This window comes from Porites lutea, chromosome 14 (genome assembly GCF_958299795.1).
Source record: "Porites lutea chromosome 14, jaPorLute2.1, whole genome shotgun sequence".
NCBI lineage: Eukaryota > Metazoa > Cnidaria > Anthozoa > Scleractinia > Poritidae > Porites > Porites lutea.
Genome location: NC_133214.1, coordinates 11,628,635 through 11,655,940, shown reverse-complemented (window position 1 = coordinate 11,655,940; position 27,306 = coordinate 11,628,635). Strand labels below are relative to the sequence as shown.

Genomic DNA, 27,306 nt, shown 5'->3' with positions numbered 1-27,306 from the left:
ATTTATTTTATATTTTCAATAAAAAGGAATGGAATGAGCTGTTGCTGGCATGGTTGTTTTCCTTGTCCGTCTGCTCTCAAAATAAAGGGAGGTAGAGTTTTCTTAGGGTTTTCTTTGTTGGTTGATTTGATACCAAAACAGTTTATACATGACTTTTTTCTATAAAAAACACTAGAATAAATGACTCTCAAGAAAACAAAACCAACTGTTTCCCTCGGGAGGAGACAGTGAGTGTATTTGCGTTAACAAGTCATAAGGAAAAATGTTAATAGTGATAAATATTATCCTGTATGTATTGCTTTAGTGCTTCTGTGAATTTTTAAATCCTCATACATATGCAAACCGCCTGGTATAATATATATCAATTAAACGAAGAAAATAAAGCCATTTAACAAAAATAAAAAATAAACAGAAAAAGCGTACATCTCTCCACTAACCACTTTTCAATGGACCAACATTTCCTTAACAACATTTCATATTCACAGCGTTTGATTTAACAGTGTATGAAGCCACTAGTAACTGGACGGGGCCCACGGGTCGAGGTTGGCCGATTACTTTCAAATTTCTACCACAGATTACCTTTCGGATATCATTAAAATATTCCCTCATTAAACAGATTGGCTTTTTTCATGCGACTTTGACCACCTCTTTGTCTTTGGCTAATTTGCATAAGAATACCGTGTCAAATTTGGGATAACTTGTGCAAGTTATTTTGCCTACCTCTTGCCAGTTTTCAGCGTTTTTTATTTATGTAGATCATCTGAGATTCGATCAAATTGTATTCACGTGATGAATGATTCTGGATTGTTAGTAATGTCTTTGGCGAGTGCGCAATTTTAAGCCTTCTCTTCAAATTACATTTTCGCACAACTGCGCAGATAAAATTTCAAATCAAATTGGTTTTGGCACAGTCCATTAATTACTGTTGAATATTCAGTAAGATTTGCATTGGGACCTCCGAATCCTTTTGCAAGATTGACCACGTAAGTCCGCCCAAATCGGCAAAAATAAAATGCAATTGCCCTCCATTTTTTACGTACCAAACAGGCTTGGCGAACACGTTTGTTCGAGTGCTTGCGTGTTATCGATAAATCTGTTCTCAGTCTGCTGTTTCGTTGAGCCTAACAAAGTTTAAAAGTTGGTTTGCACAAAATTAATATACGCTGCAGCTTTTGCACGTGTTTATTAGCAACATTTACCGCAAAATGTAAACATTACTTTTACCTTGATCGAGTTTCACATGCGATGTTTTCTGGATGATTTACAGCTAAATGTTATTGAACATAAAATATAGTTTGCGTGTGTTTTTGTTTTATTTACGTCCAAACAAGTCATATAAAATCCGTGCATATTGATTTGGAAAGGGAATGAGATAGATTAAACAAAGTAGAAATTTTCGACTCTTGTGACTCCAGGGGATTCGCCAATTTTATATGTGTTTGTAAAATATTCAGTAAGATTTAGATTGGGACCTACGAATCCTTTTGGAAGACTGAGCATGTTAGTCAGCTAAAATCGGCAAAAATAAGAACTCGGTTTCCTGCCGGGATTTTTAAAGCAACAGGACATGCTAAGTGATTTCTTTCAGCTGTTTGTATCCTTTATCCAAAATTATATGTTTTTATTTGTCAAAAATTAATGGAATATGATCGTTCGGGTGAGTGTAGACCTGTGCAGTCTTGAATGTGACTGTGGTTGACAGTGAATGACGTTTCGACAACCTGTGCGACAGTCAACAACAGGCCTATTTAGGAATACACCTGTTAGTGTTTGTCAGCTTTTAGTACTGGACTGCCTGTGGGACAAGCCCAGAGTATAATTTCGTATCCGCAGAAAAACGTACACCCGGGGGTGAGTGAGTTTCAAAGGATTTTCCCTTGCACGGACCCTGATGTTATGAAATGGACGTCCTTGAGCGAGCGAAGTGACAGCTTTGCCCTGTTAGAAGACTTTTCATTTTAATATTTCCTTCTTCTTAATGCAGCACACTCTACTTTGGGGGTCTAAATTTCGGATAAGGATAAAAAAGACACTGACAAAAATAGGAACTTTGAGAATTTCGCACACAAGCTTAAAAGACCAGCTTGAGGAAAATAGGAGCTATTACTGACAAGGTGTTTTGACTGAGTAGAGCATACAGTTGTTTTCAAGTATAGCCCAGGTTTTTTGCTTGTGTTTGCATCTGTATCTTGCTAAGCTTTTTTCATTAACTTTGTACATGGTCTTGTTATCATTTGTTAATATGCTTCTCCTCAATTCTGTGTTTGCCGATTCAGCAAGCACGATAATATTGATGTCAGCATTAGGGAGTTTCAAAACACCTTACTCGCGTGATGTTTCTTGCCATGCTTACCACTTTATGGAGAAGTTAACTGACGCCGACGGCAAAATGGGAACTTAAAAAAGCCTGTAATCGATTTATCTCAAAACATAATACACATGACTTACACGACCTTTATTGAATACGAACGAACACTGTAAATGTGAGGGGCAAAAACAGTATTAGAAAAGAATGAACCGTAGGGTTTTAATTAACATAAGGGTCAATTATTGTGCGTTGAGATGAATCGCTTGAAAAGAGAGAGTTCGTGCATACGCGATCAGAAGTAAACAAGGGCACATAGTGCGTTTCGTTCAGATGGCACAAAAAGTTCGGAGGAGTTATAAAGCGGCATAATTTTCTGCCATGAAGAAAAGTTAGTCCATGGGTGAGACAAACAGCAACTCGAGCGAATTTTTAACTCATATTAGTATCACGGTAAAAAAAGTATGTTATCGATCGTTTCATCTATTTAGATTGCTTAAAGTGCCTGCCGATGAAAGCAACATGTGAGCGAGAAATCTTTAAACGTTTTTAGGTTACAAAATGCAAAGGATTCTATTCTTTTGGAAGTTAGAGAAAAATACCAAGGAAAAACTATTAAAACTCAATATCTTTTATCTTGTGGAAACAAATAATGCGTTTAACATGAATACGGTTTTCATGTAGACTGTAGACCACAAGTTAGGATCGTCTCACTGTAACCAATGAGGCCCGTGGTTCGGGATCAATGGGCAGTTGGCAGTCTGTGTTAGTAAACTTCTCGTTTTTATACAATACAATATTTCTGTCTAGTGTAAGCAGAAGCAGCCCAGTGAATTCGCCTTTTGACGAGTCTAGTTAGCACTTTAGAATATGTATATGGTTTTAGCGCTACATAAATAAATACCATACTATTATTAATATGTCTAACATTGAATATCTCTCGGGATGAGCCACTGTACTGTTCAGCTGATATAGTACTTCTGCTTTTGCTGTGGAGGTCAAATGAAACTCCTTTTACTTGGTTTGCTTATTTGTATCGTACCTTGTTGAAATTTATTCTGACTCTGGCTGTCGTCTGTGTTTGAGAACGGATGTTTTATGAGTCAAATGAGTCAATGAGTCATGAGTCAATGAGTCAATGAGTCAGATCTGAAAAAATAAAGTTTCGGTAGAAACAATAAAAGCAATTGCTTTTACTTAATTTGTCTACCTGCTTCATTGCTGCCTGCACATATGCAAGACCTATTTCTGACATGAAATCTCAACCTGGGTTTTTTGTTAGCAGTATCCCAGTATCGTCTGTGTTTGAGAACGGATGTTTTATGAGTCAAATGAGTCAATGAGTCATGAGTCAATGAGTCAATGAGTCAGATCTGAAAAAATAAAGTTTCGGTAGAAACAATAAAAGCAATTGCTTTTACTTAATTTGTCTACCTGCTTCATTGCTGCCTGCACATATGCAAGGCCTATTTCTGACATGAAATCTCAACCTGGGTTTTTTGTTAGCAGTATCCCAGGCCCTGCGTGCATGTCCCGAAAAATAGCCTTCGCAGACACCCTTCAAGAACCATTTAAACCATCAGACAATCCATACTACTAGAGTTTCCATACCAGAAGTGAAGTGCTGCCCCAAGGATGTGCATATTAGTTGATGCAAGAGTTTTAAACGGCGAGCTAATGTAAGTAAACACAAACATGATGCAAACAATGAATGCCCGATGATTTTAATCAATCAACGAGCCTTGAAAGCTATTTAAAATGACAATGGGTATACAGTAAATACCTCAATAATAATTATTCGTACACTGTATGTTTCTAATATAAACACTGACTGTGTACAACTGTTCGACTCGCTGTTTCATACCCCTCCTCGGGCAAATTACAATTCAGTTTGTTCGCCTTGTAGCATCATTCACCTTTTGAGGCAAGTAAAACTGATTGGAACAAGTGGCAAACTACATTGGCAAGATTATCAACTGAAAACAACTCTGCTATTGATTGCTGGAACGGACGCTTAGTGTCCTGGATCATCTTCATTGTGTTCCTGATGACCGACAGCGATCCACAGGATGAAAGAAAATTGTATTCCCCTTGATAAGATTCCTCGCTAAAACTTAATGAATACTTCCCGTAATACTTACCTTTATACCATTTATAGCATGACAAACTAATGAGTAACATACCGATCCAGATATAACAGTGGAACTTTCCTTCGCACTCATGACCGATTTTGTACTTCAAACCGGGCCCAAACATCAACACACCGAATATCAAAGAACGACTGTTCCCGGATTTGTGTCTTTGAGCGCTAAGAAATTCCATAATAGGTTTATCTCAATGTGCTATAAGCGCTGTGTTGAAAGGGAATTAAACACTTACTTCCGAAGCACTCACAACATTTAGGCTGGCTTATTTTTAGCCTGAGTATCAGGCGTTTCTGGGGAAAAGGGGAAAAGATGGAAGCGAAAAAGGGAGAGAGCTGAAGGAGAGAAACTCTTTCCCCCTCGCCCATCTAAGATCTCCTCTCCCCTAGCCCTTTAGGAAGGCCTGATACTCAGGCTAGCTTATTTTTCGCTTCTGCTATGCGGCAGGGCCTGGGAACTGCTAGCAAACAGCTGCCCAGGTCAAGGTCGAGATTTCATGTCAGAAATACGCCTTGTGCAGGCAGCAATGAAGGAAGTCGACAAAATAAGTAAAAGTAATGCTTAATTTTATTGTTTCTACCGAAACTTTTGTTTTTTCAGATCTGACTCATTAACTCATGACTCATTGACTCATTTGACTCATTAATACTTTGCACTCTCTGTGTTTGCCTGTGTCTTGTGCTTTGAGTCTATCTCTGACTGAGATCTATATGTCAGAATGCACCCTGTTTCCCTACATGAAAAATATCAGCCTGATTTCTTGCGCTTTCTCCCAGTGTGCCGCGTTCCTTGGTAGATGGTTCGAAAGGCTGGATTATTTTCAAACCAGCGTCCCCTTGTGATGTAGTTTGAAGATCGACTTTCGGTATCAGGCGACCTGGACTAACGTTGTAGGCCTTCCACTACTCATACTGATTCCTGGACTCTTGCCGCCCTTGTTTATTTCCTTTGACGTGTCATGCCTCTACCACAGCTGCACGGAAGCCCCTTAGCCCACCATTTGACACGAATGCCTCCTTCATTCCTGGGCAGTAGTAACGTTACGTTTCTCGTTCACTCAGTGTCTAATATAAGCCTTCATAGGTGCAGTTTTACGATCACATATGTCCTTTACAGTTTGCGGATCGGACCAGTTCTCGCTCCGAGTTGTGGTAAGCTAACAAGGAGTGGCTCATTATGGTAACAGCCAGCGTTATCAGAATGATAAAAAGTTCTGTTAGCATGATGTTAAACCTTGATAGTTTGTAGCAAATGCTCTATAGGAGACAAACCTGAGAAACTATTGTGTGTGCATCTGTTCTTAAAGGACAAAGCATTCCACTTCAAACTTGTTATTCTCAGTTTGCAGGCTCCCTTGACTGATAATTACCGCACTTACGTGACAAAGAATTCCTTGCTTGCCAAAGAAGTGACTCATTTGCTTGCAACAGTACATCGGAAGAAACTTCATTGCCCAATCCATTTGTTATCAGGGAAGATTAACTGTCAAATTTATTGAACGCATCTTGCTTAGCTTCTTCTTGTATGCAAGACCCAAGTATTAAACCTTCCACGTCTTGATGTCGATTAAAATCTCTCCAAACTTATATTGTTTTCTGTTCGAACGGCTTAAAAGGGGGCGGAAAAGCAGACAGCCCCGAAACTAGATTGCACTTGCTGGTGTAGCTGGGCGTCCCATGTTTCCCCTACTGTTACTTTTGGCGATTTTAAGTCAGACTGCACAAGACACAAAAATTTAGCTTAGTGTCATGACCTTATAACCGGGATGAATCAGTTGTCTTGTCGAAGTAGGAAATGAAAAAATACTAATGAACTGGGAACAGGAGTTCAGCACAGCAGGGATCCCACAGGGCTTGTGATTTGGTATGAAAGATTGAATTATATTGAAGTTAGAGAATCGGAGTTTTTATATAAAATGGCACTTTCAATAAGTTCCGTAGTTTACGATCGTTCCACTAATTCACTCTGAGTTCTAGAGATAATTATTTTTCATCATGACATGTTGGCAACCCACTACTCTGTTGGACGCACTATCCAGCCCTCTTTCTTAGTTAGCTTGAAAGTTTTCTTACCTGTTGTGAGAAAATGTAATTTGAAAAGGGCTTAAAATTGGCGAATTCGCGAAAGTCACAGTAGACGAAAATTTGCACGCTCGCCGAAGACATCATTCATCACGTGAATCGTGAATACAACTGGATCGAGTCTCAAATGAGCTACATAAATTAAAAAAACGCTCAAAACTGGCAAGAGGTAGGTGAAATAACTCGCACCATTCTCTCTTGCTTGCACAGGTTACCCCAAATTTGACATGGAATTCTTATGCAAGTTAGCCAAAAACAATTGGGCTGATGAAAGTCGCATGAAAAAAAAGCCAATCTGTTTAAAAAGGGAATGTTTTTTTAATCATATCAGAAAGGTAATCTGTGGTAGGAATAGCCCATTTCCGATATGTTTGGGCGCGCGAGCTTGGGACCTTATTTGGACGCGAAAGCGAGGCTTGGGGGAATAAATCGTGAAAGTCAAAACTTACAGCTGCAGCAAAACAACACGTATCAATCTATAGAAGGTGGAAATATTTTACTCTTTCTAAGATGGTGAATTACTGTGCTGTTCTTGATCTCATAATATGGTAGACCTCTCTTATTTTCGTTTCCCTGGCGATGGAAAACTAATCAAAAAGTGGGAAAGGTTCTGCGGAAGAGCCGACGACAAATTCAAGAATCTCACCGATCCTCGAATTTTTTTGCTTCATATTACTAAACAAGACATGAAAAGGGTGCTCTCTAGCGAGATGAACGTCGTCCCAGGAGCTGTTCCGTCTGTATTTGATCCAGTAAAGGCAGCCGCAAAAGTGAGCTCGGTGGATCAGCGTGAAGACAGACTTCAAAAGAGAAGTCTCCAAGCTAAGCGATCGGCCAACAAGAGTGAAGAAATGCTCACAAAGATGTCTACGACATAACGAACGTCGATTTATTTCAGAAGTGCGACTGCATAGAGACTAGAGTACTCTCCGAACACGACTATACGGACAGAGTTGAAGAAGTTGTCAGACATGCTACACAAAAATGTGTTATGCCAAACCGATCTTACTATGGCAGAGCTCGAGAAAATTGAGCAAGAACTAAAAACAGTCACAACTAAACTACAATGCTCCAAGCAAGAACAAAAGCTAGGTATGTCAGCAGAGAAAAAACTAGAGCTGTTGAAAAGTGACGAATCAGCTAAGTTTAACACAGACATCTCATCGCTTATGTGTTTCACATTTCTGTTTAATACCCTACTTCCATACACAGACATGAACGGTACTGGGACAAAAACAAATCTCAACAATCACACCACTACCAAAAAGACGTCCAAAAGAAAAAGCGTGGAAGAAAATGTTTTCTTGAAGTTAAAGAAGAGTTTCTTCTTGTATTGCTGAGGCTTAACTTAGCACTAACGGAGAGGCTCCTGGCTGATATGTTTTCTGTCACTGTGAGCACGGTCAGCCGTGTGTATATAACTTGGGTACGGTTTTTGGCCCTCGCATTAAAGGGCTCTCTACTTCGGTGGTCTTCAGTGCATGAGTTATTATTGATTGTACGGAGTTTTTTTTAATACAGAGGCCTTCATCTCCAAGCGCACAAAAAGTAACCTGGAGCGATTATTAGCATCACAACCGTTGTGATGCTTATTATCACTTCAAGTTGCTTTTTGACAGTGTGACACTGTCAAGCTATGGTGGGAATAACCCAATTGGGTGCTTTTTCTTTTATTTCCAAACTCTGGACAGGAAGTACAAGTGATACGCATATTACTCGAGAAAGTGGCTTGCTTGACCTTCTGGAAGAGGGAGACCATGCCATGACAGACAGGGGTTTTACTATTATGGATCTTCTTACAAAGAAAGTTGTGCTTAACATTCCACTCTTGAACCCCCCCGCCCCTCCTCCCGTTCGGATTTTCCTTTTTTTCGTGAAACCCTTCGGAATTACCGTCAGGGTTGGCAAATGTGCGCAATTTGGCATATTTTACCCTTAAATATTTCAAATGACTCTACTTCTGTACTTCTGTACGGCTGGTTAAAGAGGGAGTCATTATGACTCCGGGCGATAAAAATTTAAAAAGAATAGAAGTTTTCTCCTTAGCGCTGTTTAACAGGTGGAATATACATTAACTTTACATTGCCCCAAAGTGGTACAGAACATTAACATAAGAATATCTTGTGATGAACGTGTGTACACTCGGAAGATATTTGCCCGGGGGGGGGGGGGGGGGACTCCCATATGAAACCGACGGGGATGTTCGTCGGCAATTTTGAATTTAACCCCTAAAGGAGACCATCTGGTCGTGGCTCAAGCTTTTTGTGACCCCTAAAGGAGACCAATCTGGGCGTGGCTTAAGCAAATTTTGACCCCTAAAAGAGACCGCTTAAAAAAACACAAATACGACATGCAATGAGTTTTAATGATATAAAGACATAACAAACAAAGTTAGAAAGAAAATTTGACTTCTGTTTCTCTTCGCGTAATTCTGTGTTTCTTCGCGGAACCCTAAACGAGACCTTGGCGGCTTAAAATATTGGCGCTTTGCCCGGAACACCCTAAGCGAGACCAAAATCCAAAATTTACACCCCTAAGCGAGACGACGAGCATCCCCGTCTGTTTCATATGGGAGTTCCCCCCGGGGATATTTGATCGTGTGGACGATCGAGTTTTCATTTCCGCCATCTTGAATTTGAGCCTCTGGGGTCAGCATTTGCTCCCATTTCCTCGGTAGGTACTTCGTATGTGGCAAACGAAGTTCTTGAGTTACAAGAATTAAAATGGTGACGTCGGTCAAAAGATCATGTTTCGCATTGAATGGTCGAAATAATTGAGGAGGCTGTCTTCACGTAGCCTGTTCACAGACCCTCTATTTTCTCTTCAAAGTCCGTCGAGCGCGGGTGATAAAATATAAACCGCAGGGGATTTATTGACCGCTAGCGCAAGGGGGTAGTGGTGGGGGAAGAAGGAAATAGACTGTCTGTAGACATCTTTGGGAGCAACGGAAACTTGCTTTCCCAGGAAAAGCAATAAACATAGCGCGCGTGCTTGCCCTATATAAGTCCTATTGAGCCGCTAAGAACAAATTCTTTGAGTGCGTAAATAAAGATTTTGTTCATGATGACGCGTTCAGCTGTGTTTGTCATCTCTTTTCCTAAATACCCAAAAATCGACGGCAATGATAAAAAACTTTCTAGACCTTTTTTGGAATTTAGTTTCGTTCTAGCCACTCAAACCAACAGTAAAAGCGGTGAAGATGTTTCGCAAATAATAGAGCCTAAATGATTCGTTGAAAAGTCTGCCCTAAAGAAAAAGACCACAAATTGGTCTGTGTCGGAAAATATCCAATTTATATAAAGAGTCCTCCGTTTTTTTACGTTTGTTTTATATACTACAAAACAAGTTAATTATAAAGTAAGCTCAACAGCAAAAAATTATGCACATTTGTTATCGCCGAACAATCCGACTGAAGCAGGAAAATTAATCTTGCACTACTAAGACAAATTACACAAGAAGACATAAATTTATTACTCATAAAAACAACTGCTGCCAGGTCTTCTCAAGGAGCTGTAAATGACCAGCCATTGTTCGTAAATAATATAAGGTTAAAGTAGGATGACAGTCGCCTTCGCTAAAAAATAAGTTTTCTGGATTTCGTCGAGCAAAACATAAACATCTTTTAAGCAAGTCCAAACCATACTCCACCTTTTCTTACGAACATGTGAGTATTTTAACTTAAGTTGGACTTTAAGACTCTTTTACTTTTGTTTCTTTTTAGTTTTCATTGATCGTTAACGAAAGGCCTACTCTGGGACCTTAACTCCCCGCGAGATTGTGCGAGCTAATGCGAGCTCTACCAGTTCAACTTTACGTTAATTTCGCCCCTAGTCAGATACCTTAGATACTCTTTCAAGCACGGCACACTCTTACTTTTAAACTCGTTCATCTTGCACTGAACGCGAAGAAAACTGAGCCAGGGTTGTTTTGCTTTCCAGAAGCTGTAAGTTCATGTTATTCCCCCAAGCCTCGCTTTCGCGTCCAAATTAGGTTCCAATCTCGCGCGCCCAAAGTTATCGGAAATGACCTATTTCAAAGGAGTCGGCCAACCTCGACCCGTGGGCCCTGTCCGGTTTTGTCTGAAAATGACACTTAAAAGGAATCGATACTCGTTTATTCCTTCCCGTAAGTACAACTCCTTATTTTGTACTTAGAAGATGTTGATTATTTGGTAAGATGATCTTGCAAAGAAAGGTACAGTTCGGTGCCAGAACAAATCGTCACCGCATCTTTCCTTCTATTAACGCCACGTTTTACCTCGATAATTATGATTTATGTTTAGTCGCAGAAAAAAGAGTGAAATTTCATGGAAATCCTTTTATAAGCCATTTTCTGAGAAAATCGAGAATCGTAAGACACTCGGCAAAAAATCGAATTTTTTATCATTTTGCCAAAACATCCCTTTCAGTGACCTAATTTAAGGAAAAACAGTTTTGAGTTCAAACGATTCATTGGACAACGGTTACCACTAACACGCGCCCTCAAAGGGATTTTTTCTTTGGTTTGGTGGACGTCAATCAACCGTTACCAAGGTTTCCACGCGTCGTCCAAGAGAAGATTCTTTCCTTGTTTCTCGAGCACTCGGAGGAACATGTCGGCGTTTAAGCCGTTTTGCAATATTTTGCTACAGGATGACACCGCTTCATGTCAAGATTACGAAGAGTACGAATTTGTTGAATGCTTGTCTTGGGGAAACTCAAATTATCGACTTACTTACACACTGTAGGTTACATTCACATGAGCTTTCTCAATACACGCTCGCAACTCGTCTCTTCTGAGTTCTTGCTAGTTGCGGATTCTGTTGGATAACATGAAGAATAATGATAAGTAGATCTGCAGGTTAAAAAAATGATTCATTTTCGAAAGCAGCCACCATTCAGAGGAAACTTTTTTCCCTTTTCGGTGTCATATCTTTGTTTCTTTGAATTTCTACCCCTGGTAATCCGTCCACGACTCCCGTGTTTTTCAGACAATCAAATAAATAAACAACCTGACAACCTTTACGTAAACTACAGAGAGTGTTTTGAATATTTCACCCAGCTCGCAGAGACCTCGTTGTTTTAACAATGTAAATTTCATCTTAATGAAATAATTAAAAACGCTGTCGTCAATCGAAATTATTCTTGGAAGTCTTGAAAGTCTTCGCCCTTCATTCAGCGATGAGCGAACCTTGCTCTTTCAGAGCGCTGAGAAAACTGTGGAAACAGTTGATTGATGTCCACGAAAACTCAGGTTTCAACTGAGAGAAAAAACCCGCTTCGAGGGCGCGTGTTAGTGGTAACCGCTGCAAAGGAGAAATTAGAAAAAGTTTGAAAAATCGATTTTATGCCTGTCAGTTTTCGCACAAAACAAAGAAGGATGCAATGGCAACTGCGATAGAAGGGTGAACGCATAAGAAACATTCCCTGATATTATTATTTCGTTCTTACTCTTTACAGCAAGGAGCCCAAAAGTGTGACCGCTTTTGATTTATTCACATTCTTTCGTACAGATTTTATCCAATCAGAAGCCAGCTGGAGACTGTCCTCGACTTCTGTTTGGTTAATGTCTGCATTAAAGAATGTGAATTAATTAAAGGAGGTCACACTTTTGGGCTCCTTGCTGTAAAATCTAAAAGAAAATTTGAAAAGCAATGCTTGGTATTTTTATTTTAATCGACAAGTTTAAGGAGGTCATATTTGTGACGTTGGACATGGTAGAAAGTGAAGGCCAACTTTGACTATTACAAAAGGCCTATGGTATATGCCGCTTTGTAATAAGATCAATATAAAATGGTACCTTGGCTATTACACTAAATTACTGGAAAGTCTGGAAAGTTTTAGCTCTGGAAATCAAATACCATCATGACACCAAAAGAAGCGGTGAGAGCAATTGAGTATAGAAAATTTATGCAAATTAGACGGCTCATGGATGTTTGTCAAAATAAAAGAAAAGTTTTACATGAAAAGATTACTCACCATTGCTTCTAACACGTTTTTACTGTGAGGAAAGTTATTTCCAACTTCAGTTGCGTCGTTTTGAGTCACAAAAACCATAATTTTAAGCCAAACGACAAACCTTTGTTCAGCAACTACGTCGGAGCAATCCGGCCATGATTTGAAATCAAGTCACACGTCACTGCGGTCCTTTAGTAGCACTTCAAATAAAAAATACTCTTGTTTCACAGCCTGTCAATAACTAGTAGGTGTCTATAAAAGAAATAGACTGCAGAACAGGAGCCTTTTTTTTTTTTTTTTTTTTTTGCGCTTTTCACGCCAGCACTGCAAAGCGGACTTGGAGCGCGAGACACGCGCGATATATGGGGAACAAGTTCTGCAGGCTATAAAAGAAATTAAAAATATCAAATAAAACAAGCCTGTTTCTATTCCGATGAGTCTATTTCGTGCTGAAAGCAAACGTGAAAATCGTATTAAAATTCTTGACAGTATGCTAACGTGACTTAAGCGTGTGACCGATTTTCTATTCACACCACAGGTCACCCAGGCTCTGTGATAGTACCACAGTACGGTTACAGTAAAATTACAGTGTTTGCATGGGGTAACCACAAGATCCTAACATTTCTAGGAAATACTGAATAAAGATCAATAAAACTTACTCTGGAGTTAGTTGTTGTTATCCTTAATGCTCCAACAAAGTTTCGTGATGATTTGTTCAAATTCACTCTATATTTAACAATTATTCGCGGAAGACATTATGCTAACGTGACAGTATGCTTGACAGTATGCTAACGTGACTTAAGCGTGTGACCGATTTTCTATTCACACCACAGGTCACCCAGGCTCTGTGATAGTACCACAGTACGGTTACAGTAAAATTGCAGTGTTTGTATGGGGTAACAACAAGATCCTAACATTTCTAGGAAATACTGAATAAAGATCAATAAAACTTACTCTGGAGTTAGTTGTTGTTATCCTTAATGCTCCAAAAAAGTTTCGTGATGATTTGTTCAAATTCACTCTATATTTAACAATTATTCGCCGAAGGCGAAGTTAATATTGTTGAATAATCCCTGAGACGAAGCGTGAACACGAAGCCACAAACAGTGGATGCGCAAAAGTTAGATCTTTACAGTATCTTCAAACATGGCAAATGATAGTTTTAATCTTTTTGTATCGAGTTTTGTAAGGTTTAGAATCAACGGGTTAAAAAAGACGCCGAAAATTTAAATTACTACCCAATTCTGAGAAGAAAAGTAGAGCTATATTTGTTTCTGTCAACTCACCGTGAATGAAAGAGTTTTCTTTGTCGCTTCTTACAAATGCTGTCAACAGCGGCTACGATCAAGGTGAGCGTTGTTTATCTCCAAAGTTCTTTGCCTTGTTAACTTGCTGGCACGTACAATTTTCGAGAATATTTTGCCTTCCTCTTTTCTCCATAAATTAACTTCTATTTATAGGCAAAATTGGTCTTGCGAGAAAATCCCGAAATCAAAAAACAGTGACCTCGTTTTCCTCTGTAGTGGTAAATATAGCTTCGAGCATACAAAAAGTCAGCTACAGTAAACCACTTAAGCAATAGACCACACTTTCTATGGGTTTACCGGCGTGATGACCCACGCGGGATGTTGGGAGAACACAAGAAAAGCTTGTAAATCACTCGCCTTCGGCTCGTGATTTACGCAGCTTTTCGAGTGTTCTCCAAACATCTCAAGTGAGTTTTCACGCCGGTAAACCCATAGGAAATGTGGTCTATAGCTTTTATAAAATAACTTTTAGTAAAACGGAGTCTTTTAGGTAAAAAATGTGGTTTTAGTACCGTGATCAAGCCATGTCCTCTCTCTAAAGTCACCATAAGCCAATCATGACTCACGATTAAAAAACGCCGAACTTTCTCAAAACTCGGTTCTGTCAAACGACAAACAGCAACACTTCAAAACACGAGTTTTTGCGCTCATTACATGATAACTTATGAAAGCTGTTTTTCAGGAAAAGTCAACACATATTCATGCGAAGGTACAATGAAGTTTGTTTACTACAGAAGTAGAAAATTGAACATCAAACTGTACGCAGCTGTATTTTGTTGAGTCGATCCGTAAACATTTCGTGCTTACAGACGAAACTGGCTGCAGTGGTTTAAGATCTGTTTTCTGGACTTTATCATGATCAAGAAATGTTGCGGTAACGAGGTAGCTGCATTTGCGAAGTTGTCGCATGTAACGTACGTATGTAGACTAAGAGCCACCGATGGAAATATGTCAGTGGTAGCTCTAAATTTGCAGAAAGGTTTCTTTCCCGTAATCACATATCAGCGTTAAAATTTGTCGGTTTGTAAAGTCAGGTAGTTTTAAGTAGGTTATGGCATCGATGTAACCGAATAATCTGTGCAAATGTTGGAAAATACCAGCGCGAAACTCTGGCATCTTTCATCATCGTTTACAGCTTGTTTACAATCTGCAGCGGCCGATTTTGTACCATAACTTGGTCAGATATCTCTTTTCGGAACAATTTCTTTCCTTCAGGAATTTAATTTTGACATAAAATAAATCAAGAATGCTAAAACTATCCGTTTTGTTGCTGGTTGGCACATTGTTAAGCTTTCCTAAAGACTTTCTACACCAGAAATTCACACAGTTGTTGTCTTTCTCTCATGCGATTTGGCATCGTCGTGAAATGTAAACTGCTTTCCAGCTTTGTACTTTATAACTTTTAAAGCTATGGCAGTAGCAACTTGTAGTGCTCTGTAATAAAATGTGGAAACCAACACTTCTTAATATTAAGAAGGGCTGGGTAAGTAACTTTTTCTATTTTTTATTCGTTGTTTGCAGATCAATAGCCCTTTTTGTATATGGCTCGTGTTCCGGGTGCTTTTTTCTATGGGTTTACCGGTATAATAAACCATAGGTTTTTGACCAATCAGATCCAAAAAGACCGAGAACATGCTCGCCGAAGTAGCCGGGCCAGATAACTTATAACCCTGCCCTATCAGGAGCTGATTACTTCTTGGCTCCTGGCCCTATTGATGTTTAATAGACTTTCTCAGGACCAACGCCAGGTGCTGAATATAGTTCGAGAGGGACATAATCCCTTTACAACAGGCCGGGTGGAACGGCTAGGAAGAACAATTGCATTCTATCAAGTATTATTCCAGCAGGGGAGGGTGGCTTTGGGCAAATGATGTATCGGTCCCCAGAAAGGTCACCTCAGGACTCCCGGGATGGATTTTTTTTTGTACAGTGCCCAGGCCCCATTTTCTTGGCCGCGCGTTGATCTGGCCCGGCTACTTCGGCGAGCATGTTCTCGGTCTTTTTGGATTATATCCTTCGAGTTTGTCAAAGTCTGTGGGATTCGTTTCTTTATCTGCGAAAGCTTCATTGGTTTCTATATCTGCTGCTATCCTATTTCTACGATCCTGGCATGTTTATTTTCCGTTGGAAATCGAATTTCGTGGAAAAAGTTTTGTTGAAAGAGAGCATGGCGGCAAAAATGGCATCCGGTGTCTCCTACCTTGTATGTTATTATCGTATATAGAGTGAATTTGAACAAATTATCACGAAACGTTGTTAGAGCATTTAGGGCAGCAACAACTAACTGCAGAGTAAGTTTTATTGATCTTTATTTAGTCTGATTTCCTAGAAATTTTAGGATCGTGTTGTTACCCCATTTATACTACTACATGAGAAATTTCTGCAATTTGATTGGCTTAGAGCAGTGGTATTTCAGCTTAATTTGAAATACCTACATGTGAAAATTACAAAACCTTTGCGGGTAGTAGTATAAACAAATAATAGCATGATTTGTACGTGACATTGGGTATAAATACCACTTGTGATATTTCCAAATTGTCTCAAATTTCACTCGCCTAACGGCTCGTGAAATTATGTATAACAATCTCGAAATATCACTCGTGGTATTTATGCCAAATATCACTAAAAATCGTGCTATTACCTTTACACAAACACTGTAATTTTACTGGAACCGTACTGTGGTACTATCACAGACACTGGGTTACCTGTGTTCACACACTATAAATGGCCATACGATCTTGTGCGCCGTTTATTATCAGCTGATGAACGACTGAAGCGATGAAAGGTTTTAGAAATCAAAGTCACTAGTTTGCGATGAATTTTCATTCCTTTTGTCTCCCGACTGAAGTAAACTCTAGTGACTCTTGCTACCAAGGACCACCGTGACGTGTTGTGACTTGCATTGATTTCGATTCACGGATTGCGTTCATTGCTGAACAAACGTTTGTCGTTTGGCTTAAAGCTATGGATTTTGTGACTGAGAACGACGCAGTTGAAGTCGGAAATAACGTTTCTCACAGTGAAAACGTGTCTCAAGCAATGGTGAGTAATCCTTTCATGTAAAACTTTTCTTTTAGTTTGACAACCGTCCACAAGCCGTCTAATTTGCATACATTTTCTCTATTTAATTGCTCTCACCACTTGCTTTGGTGTCAGGATGTTATTTGATTTCCACAGCTAAAACTTTCCAGTAATTTAGTGCAATAGCCAAGGTACCTTTTTATATTGATTTTATGATCAAGCAGCATATACCAGGGGCCTTCATTTTCTCATTATTTCCAACGTCACAAATATGACCCCTTTAGACTTGTCGATTATAAAAATATGAAATATCGTTTTTCAAATTTTCTTTTAGGATTTTAAAGAGTAAGAACAAAATAATAATTCGATGAAGTTTCAATATCAGGGAATGTTTGTTACGCGTTCATCCTTCTTTCGAAGTTGCCATTGGATCCTGCCTTGTTTGAGTGAATAACAGGCATAAAATCGGTTTTTCAAATTTTTTCTAATTTCTCCTTTAAAATGAATCGGTTGAACTCAAAACTATTTTTTCCTAAATTAGGTCACTAACAGGAATGTTTTGGCAAAATAATAAAAAAATTGATTTTTTGACGAGTGCCTTGCGATTCTCGATTTCCTCAGAAAATGGCTAACAGAAATGTTAGCTATTTCGCATTTCAAGTGGATATGATGGCAGTTAAAACATTTTTCTAGGCTGCAGCTAGGCTCAGGGAGGGATTCACCAAATTCTGTGTCTACATCGATGGCTCCAACCTGCCGGAGAACTGTGAATTCCAACTGGAACAAGTTGTACAAGGAGATGGTGTTGATTCTGGGGATTTGCTTACACAGTATAGACTGAAACCAGCGGAGGGTTTTGGCAAACAGGTGTGTTGTTCTTTATATACATATATATATATATATATATATATATATATATATATATATATATATATATATATATATATATATATATATATATATATATATATATATATATATATATCTGTAAATTATTATTTAGATTTCTGGAGTCGGACTAATTCAAACACATTTATTTGCAACTCCGAGTTTCATGCTTCTTACGAAGCAATCATTAGCCAACTGACCACAATAACGGTTACATTGCATGATATACAGATAATATATAGATTTAGCCAGGGCTAAAAGCGAAGCTCTGGTTTATAATACGTGTAAACAGAAAAAAAATTAAATCGTGTAATGCTAAACGGGGACGACAGTGAAAATGGCTTCAAGACTAATAGATCTAATTAGCAAATACACAAATTGCACGTGCAGCATACTTTTTCTTCTAATTAGCAAAAAACAAAGCTGCACCTCAGCTGCACGTGCAGCACGCTTTTTTGTCTTTCCCTTGCAGTTGTTTTGCACGACTACAACGCTGTTTTGTACGACTGAAACCAGGGCGGATAAAGGTTGGGCGGTGAAACGAGCGCGTCCGAGCAAAAAGGTGTGATGCAGTGGACTGGGACTCTGCTTAGAAATGTCGCTTGTTTTCGACTTCGGTCTGGGCTTGCGATGTGGTTTGTACATTAGACACTGCCGCTGTCACTGAGATATGGCGGCTTGATTTGTTTTCTTGCACTTCTTCCTCGTTCCTTTGTGCTGGTACGCTGTCTCCGAGAGGAACTTGTTGCTATTTTTTGCGGGAGGTTTAGTTGGAGTAGACAAACATCTCTTTCAAAGGGTTTCTTTTATTACTTCCATGACTCTACCACTGAATTATATTTTCGTTCTGCTACTCGCCAATGTCGATGTTATTCCAAAACAAAAACAACTAAGTACTGTCTAAAACACAAAGGAAAATCTCATACATGTCACCCATGGCAAAACTAAAAGACAGCAGATCGTGTTTCATAACTAGATGACGTGTATTTTACAAATGCGTGCAGCTCGTGCAAGGTGGAATTATGCTAATTTCAATCACCATCATCCTTCTTTTTAATTTTGAAAAAAACTTCTCATACGTCTTTCTGTTTCTTCGAAACTTCAAAATTAGTTTCCCCTCGGTTTTTATTGTTTACCTTGTTTTGTTTTAGAGAGAAAAACGGAGAAATAACCTTACAACTAACCTCAACAAATTTTGTTTACATGCGGTTGCCGGATTTGCAACGCATTGCGCGAATCGTCATGGCGCGTTGGCACCCGAGAAGCAAAGTTTGAAGAAGTACAACGCCACTATATCAATATATATCAATCTAATTTTTTGCTATGTTATATAAAATTTATCTCCCTTTAACATATGTAAAAATTGAGGTTAAGAAGTGTTAAGCTTTTGCAAAAGAAACGGCGAAAGACGATTAGGTGATATTTAGTGGAAGGAGGAGGTATTCAACACTTTCAAATTAAACTCAAATTTTGGCATTATACGACCAACAAGTTTGACTTGTAGACGTACAGACACAAACATATGAAACTGTTTATTGATATTGTTATGAAACGAATTTATCTATTTAACAATATGGCCTGAAATTACAGAAAGAAAATAGGATTTCCGGTTTGCAAAAAGGAAAATTTCGGCGGCCTTCAAGTGCACCGGAAGCGCGGAAAGAGCGCTCGTGCCAGTCCTACTCCGCATCACACATTAAATGAAGAGCGGAGCGCTCGTTTCACCGCCCAACCTTTATCCGCCCTGACTGAAACGTTAAACTTCCTAGTTACACATTATTTTTATGGAGGAATTGTCGTATGTGCTTACCCAATATTTTGTTTCCTGTGTTCATGTTCGCTTTTATTTTTCACTGCCGCTCATTTTCACCTTGCTGGCCGCTAGCATTTCTCATTTTCATTGAATTTCTATGTTTTTTTCCTACGAAATTCGTCCGCTTTGTTTTCAATAACTCGCTAAAGCTCTTTCTCTGTTATCCACGTTAGTGTAAGCATAAAAAATAACGCCGAAAAAGACACGACTTTTCTAAAAGTCCGGGCGGCCATATGATTTCCTTCCAAATAAAACCTTGAGTTACATTTGAGTTGCCATGTCTGTTGATTGAGTAATTTTACATTGGTATGCCTGTGGTGCGGACAGACGGTCGGGCGGGCGGGCGGGCGGTGTACGGTCACGCGATTACCAAATTTTCTCGGATGGGTAGATTACCACATTTCCTTAGCTATGGGTCTCCGCCCACGCGTGGAGCTTCGCTATGAAAACAGGGAACAATGCCCACTAACCTGACTTGTCAAGATGTTATTGGACAGCTCTGGTTTACCATCGAGCACTTTTATAGCAGATGAAGTCTTCAGATTATCTGCTGGTAATCATAAATCTATATCTATATTTTTTTGCCAAAGTAATATGTGTTCTTATTTTGCTTTTTGGGAATATGGAAATGGCTTCCTTGACGGTTGGTTAAATGTCCATGATTCTAGTTATTATCAAACTTTGTCGAAGGGGAAGGGAGAAGGGAGGCGGATACAGTTGAGGAGAAAACTCAGAAACTGCCCATTTAATTGAGAAGGAGAAGAACTTTTGCGGAAACATATGCCCAAAACTGGCTTTTTTTTTGGAAAGTTAAACAGTTAAACAGCCAAAACTCTTTAATTTGCATGTGGCGAAAAACGACAACAATTGCACAAATTGTCGAGCTCGCTGCTCAAAATCCGCTAGACGCGAGAAAAAAGAAGTACTATTATTCTTAAATTATGCGGCTGGTTGAAAGTATGAATTACATGTTAGTTCTGAATTGCGTTAATCTGTGGCTGCAGAAAACATGTGGGCATGTTCCTTGTTTGGAAACATGCCAAAAATTCTTTTATTGATCTTCTCTCGCAAGGTTTCTAGGCGGCGATATCCAAGGTGTGACCTGAACACTTGGATGGTTCCATCATAGTGGAAATTTGTGACGAAACGATTGCGAAAAGGTGGCGCAAACCAGTCAAAATGTAGGGTTGGTTTGCCCACATGTTGTTCTTTCTCGAAGTTTTTAGTGCTACTTTAATTTTCGGTTTATGTTTTCCCTTGGTTTGTTGTCTTACGGCGATGGCGACCCTTTAAAGCAACATCTGAACCTTCGAGGTAAGCACTTGTTGTGTCATTTTGTGTTGTTTGTCCTTGTCTTGTACTTGTTTGAGGTATGGCATTATCAAGAACATGATAATGTGACCAGACACCTTATCCACTTGCCTCAGGCTAAACAAACACCCTGGATATTACTGAATTTTTTTCAATAATCAGCCTCTATTTTTCTTTGGGAACAGAGTTGATGTTTATTTTAGACGTAATTTACAGTATTTCCTATCCATATCGTTAAAAAAAAGCCACTACAGTACAAAAACTTAAAGGTTTTTTCATCCTAGAAAGGTCAGTATTTCAAAAGATAATATAATATATTTCTAAGCTTTATTAAACCTTATAAGAGGAAGACAAGTGTTTCCTCATGAAAAAGAAGTGAAGGTCCTCCTATTAACCAGGAGAGTTTGCTTTCGGGGCCGTAGCCAGTATGAGGCAAACCAAGGCAATTGCCTCAGGCATTTGTTTTCCCGGAAAGTAAGATTTTTTTGAGGGAGAAAGAAAGAAACTAGCAGCAAATAAATTCAGAAACAGTTAAATAAATAAAAAATGTTAACGCAAGTTGGTATTATGTTTAATGATAATGCGAATCAGGCAGTAGCCTGAATAGGCCACTTGCACTGAGAGGTCACGTGACTAATGCTTCCTTTAAAAAATGAGTTGGAATCTTGTCCATGCTAAAATTGACAGAGCAGATATTTTATGGCACTTTGATTTTTCGACAAAGCAGTATGATTTGTACTGGCCGCCGTGTTGGAGGGCATACTCTTGCCCTCCAACGTGGCGGCCAAAACTACTCTTTGCTTATACCTTGTTAAACATTTGATATTTACGCTCAGATGTGCTGTAAACGTTACAACATCATCTTTTCTACATTTTCCTTGAAGTTTAAGTGTAAAATTTGTGTTCAGAAAGAGGTAATTCATAATTTTAAAAATCACACATTTTGGTCACGTGACCAGCTGCGTACTTACTCATTTTAAGAAAATGGTGCGGGTTTGAAAAATCAAATTACTATTATTTTGTTTAAGATATGACCCGCTAATCATTTTTCGAAGGCAAAATCATATAACTTTCTTTTCATAAAAACGATGTCACATGACCTCTTGGTGCAAATGGCCTGTTACAGATGAGAAAAATTGAGCAAAAATTCATGCTAACCAGGCAGCAGCTTCCCAAAAAATTTCCTCGTTTTCGTGTGTTTTGCCACCACTTCTCGCGTCTTCTTTCTTCTTTTGTCAAACTGTCTTCTCCGAAAGCAAGTCCTAAACATCCTTTTACTTCAAAACATGGGCAATTGTAAAGTCGAAGATAGAGATAGGGAAATAAACGAGGAAAAATAATATGCGCAAAACTGACATCGACTGTAAGAGGTTGGATGGCTCTCGATAATGTGACGTCACATTTTTCCACTATGTTTTAACCAAGCATGTCAGCCAGTTTCCTAGCCAGTCCTTCTATTATCCATGCACAAAGCAATCCCAGTTTTCTGAGGTTCTCAGTGACCATGAATGAAGCCGCAGAAATAGCTGCACCAGGTTTGACGAATGGGACGATATCTCTTTCTTTAAGAACTAAATAATCCTATTCACTTTGTTTCTTCTTTAGGAATCTGCCAGTGTAACGTTAAATCCGTCATATCTCTCAAAACTTGAGGAGGATGTTTTGGAGTGTCTCCGCAACATAAAACAAGAAATGAAGACAGGAGATAAAGCAGACATGTGGTGTCACTTTGGAAAGGCCTTGATACGGGGACCAAACATAGGTGATGTTGACTTTCTTATTGGCTAATTTTTATCTAAGAATGTAAAGTTGCAGACAAGTTATATTACTCTACGACATCATGCCCATTCGAACTAAATGAAATTTTTTGGTGGCACTTTTGTCGGTGCTTTTCATTTTTCATATGGTGGAAAGGTGAAGGGGGCGGGGCTTACCGTTGCCTGCGTCGCAGACACTCTAAACTTTCTCTATAGAGCGTCTGCGAATTAGTGCACAATATCGTCTTCTAATCCCGCAGAGTCGCAAGGACATATGTCGGCGTTTTTGATTGGCTAGTTTCTTACACAGTTTGTGATTAGTCCGATTTGAATTAAGTGTTGACAGGCCAAACAGAGAGGTTGAGCTCGTGATGGTGTGAAACGTGACCGTAGAGTCAGCTTGAACAACAGAGATTTTCCTTGCTCTCTTTTTGCGTAGTTCATGCAGTGCATGGAGTATTCTACATATTGACTGAGCAATTATATTTTTTGCCGCTTTGAGTATCATATTTAGAGGTTATGAAGCTGGTCTGTCCCATGCATATTTAGTAATTAGTTCCCGTGGTTTATGTCTCGGCAAATATTTTCTGACATGATTTGATCACAGATGCAGTTTACCATTTAATGATTTTATTTTAGCTCTGTTTAAGCCTAAGCTTTTTTATTGCGGCTAAATAACCTTAATTTCTTTGATTTTCTTCGAAATGCCTGGACCTGAATAGCTACATATGTGTATCTTTTTTTTGCCGTGAATATTATGATCTCCTGATTTGTTTTGACGCTAGAAATGTCGGCTAGATTGCAGAATACGCAGCAGTGCATCTGCAGCGATTAGAAGACGCTGGAAAACCAGTCGGCAAATTTACAAGGAAATTCTGGCCTTGAAAGAATTCTCTTAAAGCATTTTTTTTTCGGAAGAAGGCTTTAAAGTTCGAACTGTTCTTTCATTGTTTACTGTAAACGATCCGTGCCAACTCCCTTCTGTGAATTTTGACATGTCTCTGAGCCCAACCGTAACGCACACGTAAGAATGAGGCTAATCGTCAGGCGCATAAGAAACCCGTCTATCAGAAACGCTCACATATGTCCTTGCGACCCTGCAGGATATTAGAACGAATGTTTGTGCACTAATTCGCAGACGGACTATACAAATGGTTTAGACCAGTGCGTGGGCCGGCTGCAACGCAGGCTAGGCCTACCGGTAGCAACCTTTTTACAGGGGAAAATATTTCCTGATTTTTGTGATGATTTCGTTTTCCTTTCTTAATTATCGAAAGGTATTACGCAAACTCACAATTTCACTATACTCTTTCAGGGAGAGTTTAAACAATGAAAGTGTCGAATTTCGATCCTAAATCTCAGACATCCCTTCGAGTCATATACTCCCGAAGGGGACGTCTGAATCAACGAGCCGCTAATGCCGTCCAGTGACGTCACTACTCCTTTGCTTTGATTCATGCAAACAACTGGCAATAAAGAAATATCGTCCTGAAATGTCTCTATGGTACAGAATTACTTTACTCTTAAATTGTAATTCATCTTAAACGTTCAAACTGTTAACTACATGCAGTTCTCTGAACGAATCTTTTGCTTGTATAGCGCCATAATTCAATAATCAACCTCGATCGTGGTCACACAAGAATGAAATACACATGGGACACTTCAAAACCACAACAATTTGCTTTAATTTAAAAGAAGCTATTTGGTCCTTACGAAGAAGAAAGAAAACAGGAAAAAAAGGCTTACAGAATCATTACACTTGACAGTGGAAATGACAGGAAGTTCGAAAACTTGCTAGCTCGACACAAAAATTGATCACCGATGCCTCGCATAAACGAAATCACTACCGAGGCCACAAAGCTACTCATAATGAAAGCCTACCGACTTTCTGCGTTGATTCTTTATTCGTAGGTAAATTTAGAAACTCATAGTTTCAAAGACAACGTCTCTCCCCAGTCTCGCTCTCTGTTTTCAGCCTCATTCCAGACCTTTTGTTGGACTGCTCGCGCGTACTTGAATACGCAAAAATACGGACTGTTTTACAGTCTACAAAGACAAGGGCTATTTTGCTGATTACAACAAAGATTGTCGAAATTTTGAACTCTACGCAAGTGTGCGATCCGCTGACTTCAGACGACAGTCGCACTATATTGAGCCGGACACGAAAACCCCGAAACAACAATTATTGGAAAAATAGGGAACGTGTAACCACAATCAAGGCTTTGTCGTCGCCTATAATGCTTTTAAGGTTACATTATTAACATTCATGAGGTTCACACGCGTCATGGAGCTGTTCGCCTTTTTGTCTCTTTGACCGCTATTACAGGGCTTGAAGATCAACTGTTGTTGGAATACGAGAAAGGGTTATTACCAAGAATCGCACCGGAAGAGCAGTTATTAGCTTTCATTCTTTCGTAAGACGTTGGCAAGAGGAAAACTTTACACTTGGCACTCACTCTATAATTTTGGTTTCGCGCTGGATTTACGTTAGTTACAGAAGCACAAGAACAATGGTCCTATTGTTATTAAACACTACATAACAAAAGACAGACCACTGGAGGCAACGAAGCGAATTATTCAACTTCAGAGATCTCAAGACGAGTAGAAAGCAGACTTCTGGGTTGCTGGAATGAGAAAAGTGGTACAGTGGTTCTGTCGTTCTCAGGACCTTGTTCACATCAACATGGGAGCGGAAATTTTATTTTTTTACGCCCTTTTTCGGTAGAAAGCGTTTCCTCCACAGGAAGCCCAAACTATCGCGTAGTCGGTGTCTGTACTACTCGAACTCTTGTGCGGCGAGCCAAGTACTGCTCCAAGGTGGCGATATTGGCGTCAATCCCGGCCCTCCAAAGCGAAAATCAGAAGTCCCTCGATGCCCCCAATGTGAGAAACCTGTCGCCAGAAATCACTCCTTTTGCTTTGATGTGACTCATGCGAAGTGTTCAAAGGTTTTCGACCCAAAATATATATTATCATCCAGACAAAAAGAATGGGCGTGTCCCAAGTGAACAATCAGTGTTTTGCCTTTTAATAAGCATAACTTATCACTTTTGGATACCAGCTGTATGCGCGAGCCTGGAACCAAGGATCCAGACTTTGTTGATGAACACCTTCAAGTGCTTCAAGAGAGATCGCACCAGCTTCGAACATTCCACATAAACACACAAAGCATGGCATCTTCGTTTGACAAGTTACTCGCTACAATAGACGAGTACCCTTTTGACATTGCGACTAGGAGTGAAACATGGCTTAAAGATAATCCGCTCCTATTGCAGTGTGTCACCATTCCTAGCTACAGTCACGTTTTTCGCAATCACAACAAGATCCGTGGAGGCGGTGTTGGAGCATAAGCTACAAAAGGCGTATTGATATTGAGAATATAGCCCCAGATTTAGAACACTTATTTGTAGAGATCCCAGGCCGTAATAAACATATTAAAATGCTTTTATGGGTTCTCTTTCGATCGAAACTTATTCAGAAACCACCAAACGTGGCTCGACACAGTAGAGAAATTATTCGGCCAGTTGAATGTTCTTCGGAATGGTCTTATTGTCGCTACCGTTGATGTTAACGTAGAAATGCTCACGCCAAATCGTCCCGAAGTAAAGAAATACATCGGTATCCTGACGTCCCTTAACCTACATCAGCACATACAGCGCCCAACAAGAACCATAGCCACAACTAAAACACTCATTGACCACATCATTGGTAAGGCACCTAATCGCGCCTTGTATCGTTATGTGCTGCCCTGTCCAACTACTAGTGATCATGATGGACCGTATTCTTGTATTAACGTAAGGGTCAAACGTTTTCAACCCCATTACAAGTTACTCCGTGATGAAAAGCGATTCGTTGGGACAGCTTAGTAGAGTTCCTTCTAACGTCGTTTACGGTGTTGATGATCCCAGCGAGAAACTAGACATTTTTAACTCGCTCTTTAAATCTTGTTGGGACAAGCACGCTCCTCTACGTAGAACTAAGATCACGCGACCCCCTGCGTCCTGGTTGAACAAGGAAGACATCAGGAAACGTGAGACTAATAGGTATTTAGCGCACAAAAGCAACCTAGCAAGTGTCTGGAATCATTTCGTGAGCTGCGCCACAAGATCACGACTAAGATCAAATCAGTTAAACGTGCTTTTCTTAGGAGGGCCCTATCATCCAATAAACCCAAAGGACTGTGGAATACCAAACATCGTATTTTACATCCCAGTCCCCAGCCAATCAAGGCGGACTCTGACGCGCTGAACAAGCACTTTAGCCCCATATCACAACGCTTACTAGGATCAGAAGCAAATCCATCAGACTTCTTTTTAGATCGCATTAATTCCCCTCCTGAAGAGAACCGTACCTGCTCGTTTAACCTACGCCCCGTTACTTATAGTGAGGTAATGAAGATGTTAACTACTATATGAGATCTGACTGTTCAACTGGCGCCGATCAGATTTAAACTAAGCGCCGATATTATAGCTTTGCCTCTGACACACACTCTTAACAGTTTTATTATAACAGCTCTTTCCCGGTGTTTCGCCCATCCTGAAAGTTGATTCTTCTGGTGAATCTGATCATAACCAACTTATCGCTATCCTACCAGCAATCTCTACTCGATCAGGAACGCCGGGTGCTCCAGGATACTACCTGTGGACACCGTAAGCGTCATTCGATCACTAGCGTCCTTTTACGTATTAGGGGCGACATAATTCGAGCAATGAAGAATAGAGTTAATACTCATTGCCTTCGCGT

The 27,306-nt window shown here is 39.6% G+C and overlaps 1 protein-coding gene across 1 annotated transcript in view; it reads left to right on the top strand.

Moving 5' to 3' along the window:
- The window catches only part of LOC140924267 (uncharacterized), an 87,103-nt gene that overhangs the window by 13,703 nt on the left and 46,094 nt on the right, over positions 1–27,306 (top strand). The window contains exons 5-6 of the mRNA XM_073374303.1: positions 17,488–17,661; positions 22,412–22,568. Of these exons, the coding sequence (XP_073230404.1) occupies positions 17,488–17,661; positions 22,412–22,568 (331 nt within the window). The remainder of the gene's footprint in view (positions 1–17,487; positions 17,662–22,411; positions 22,569–27,306) is intronic.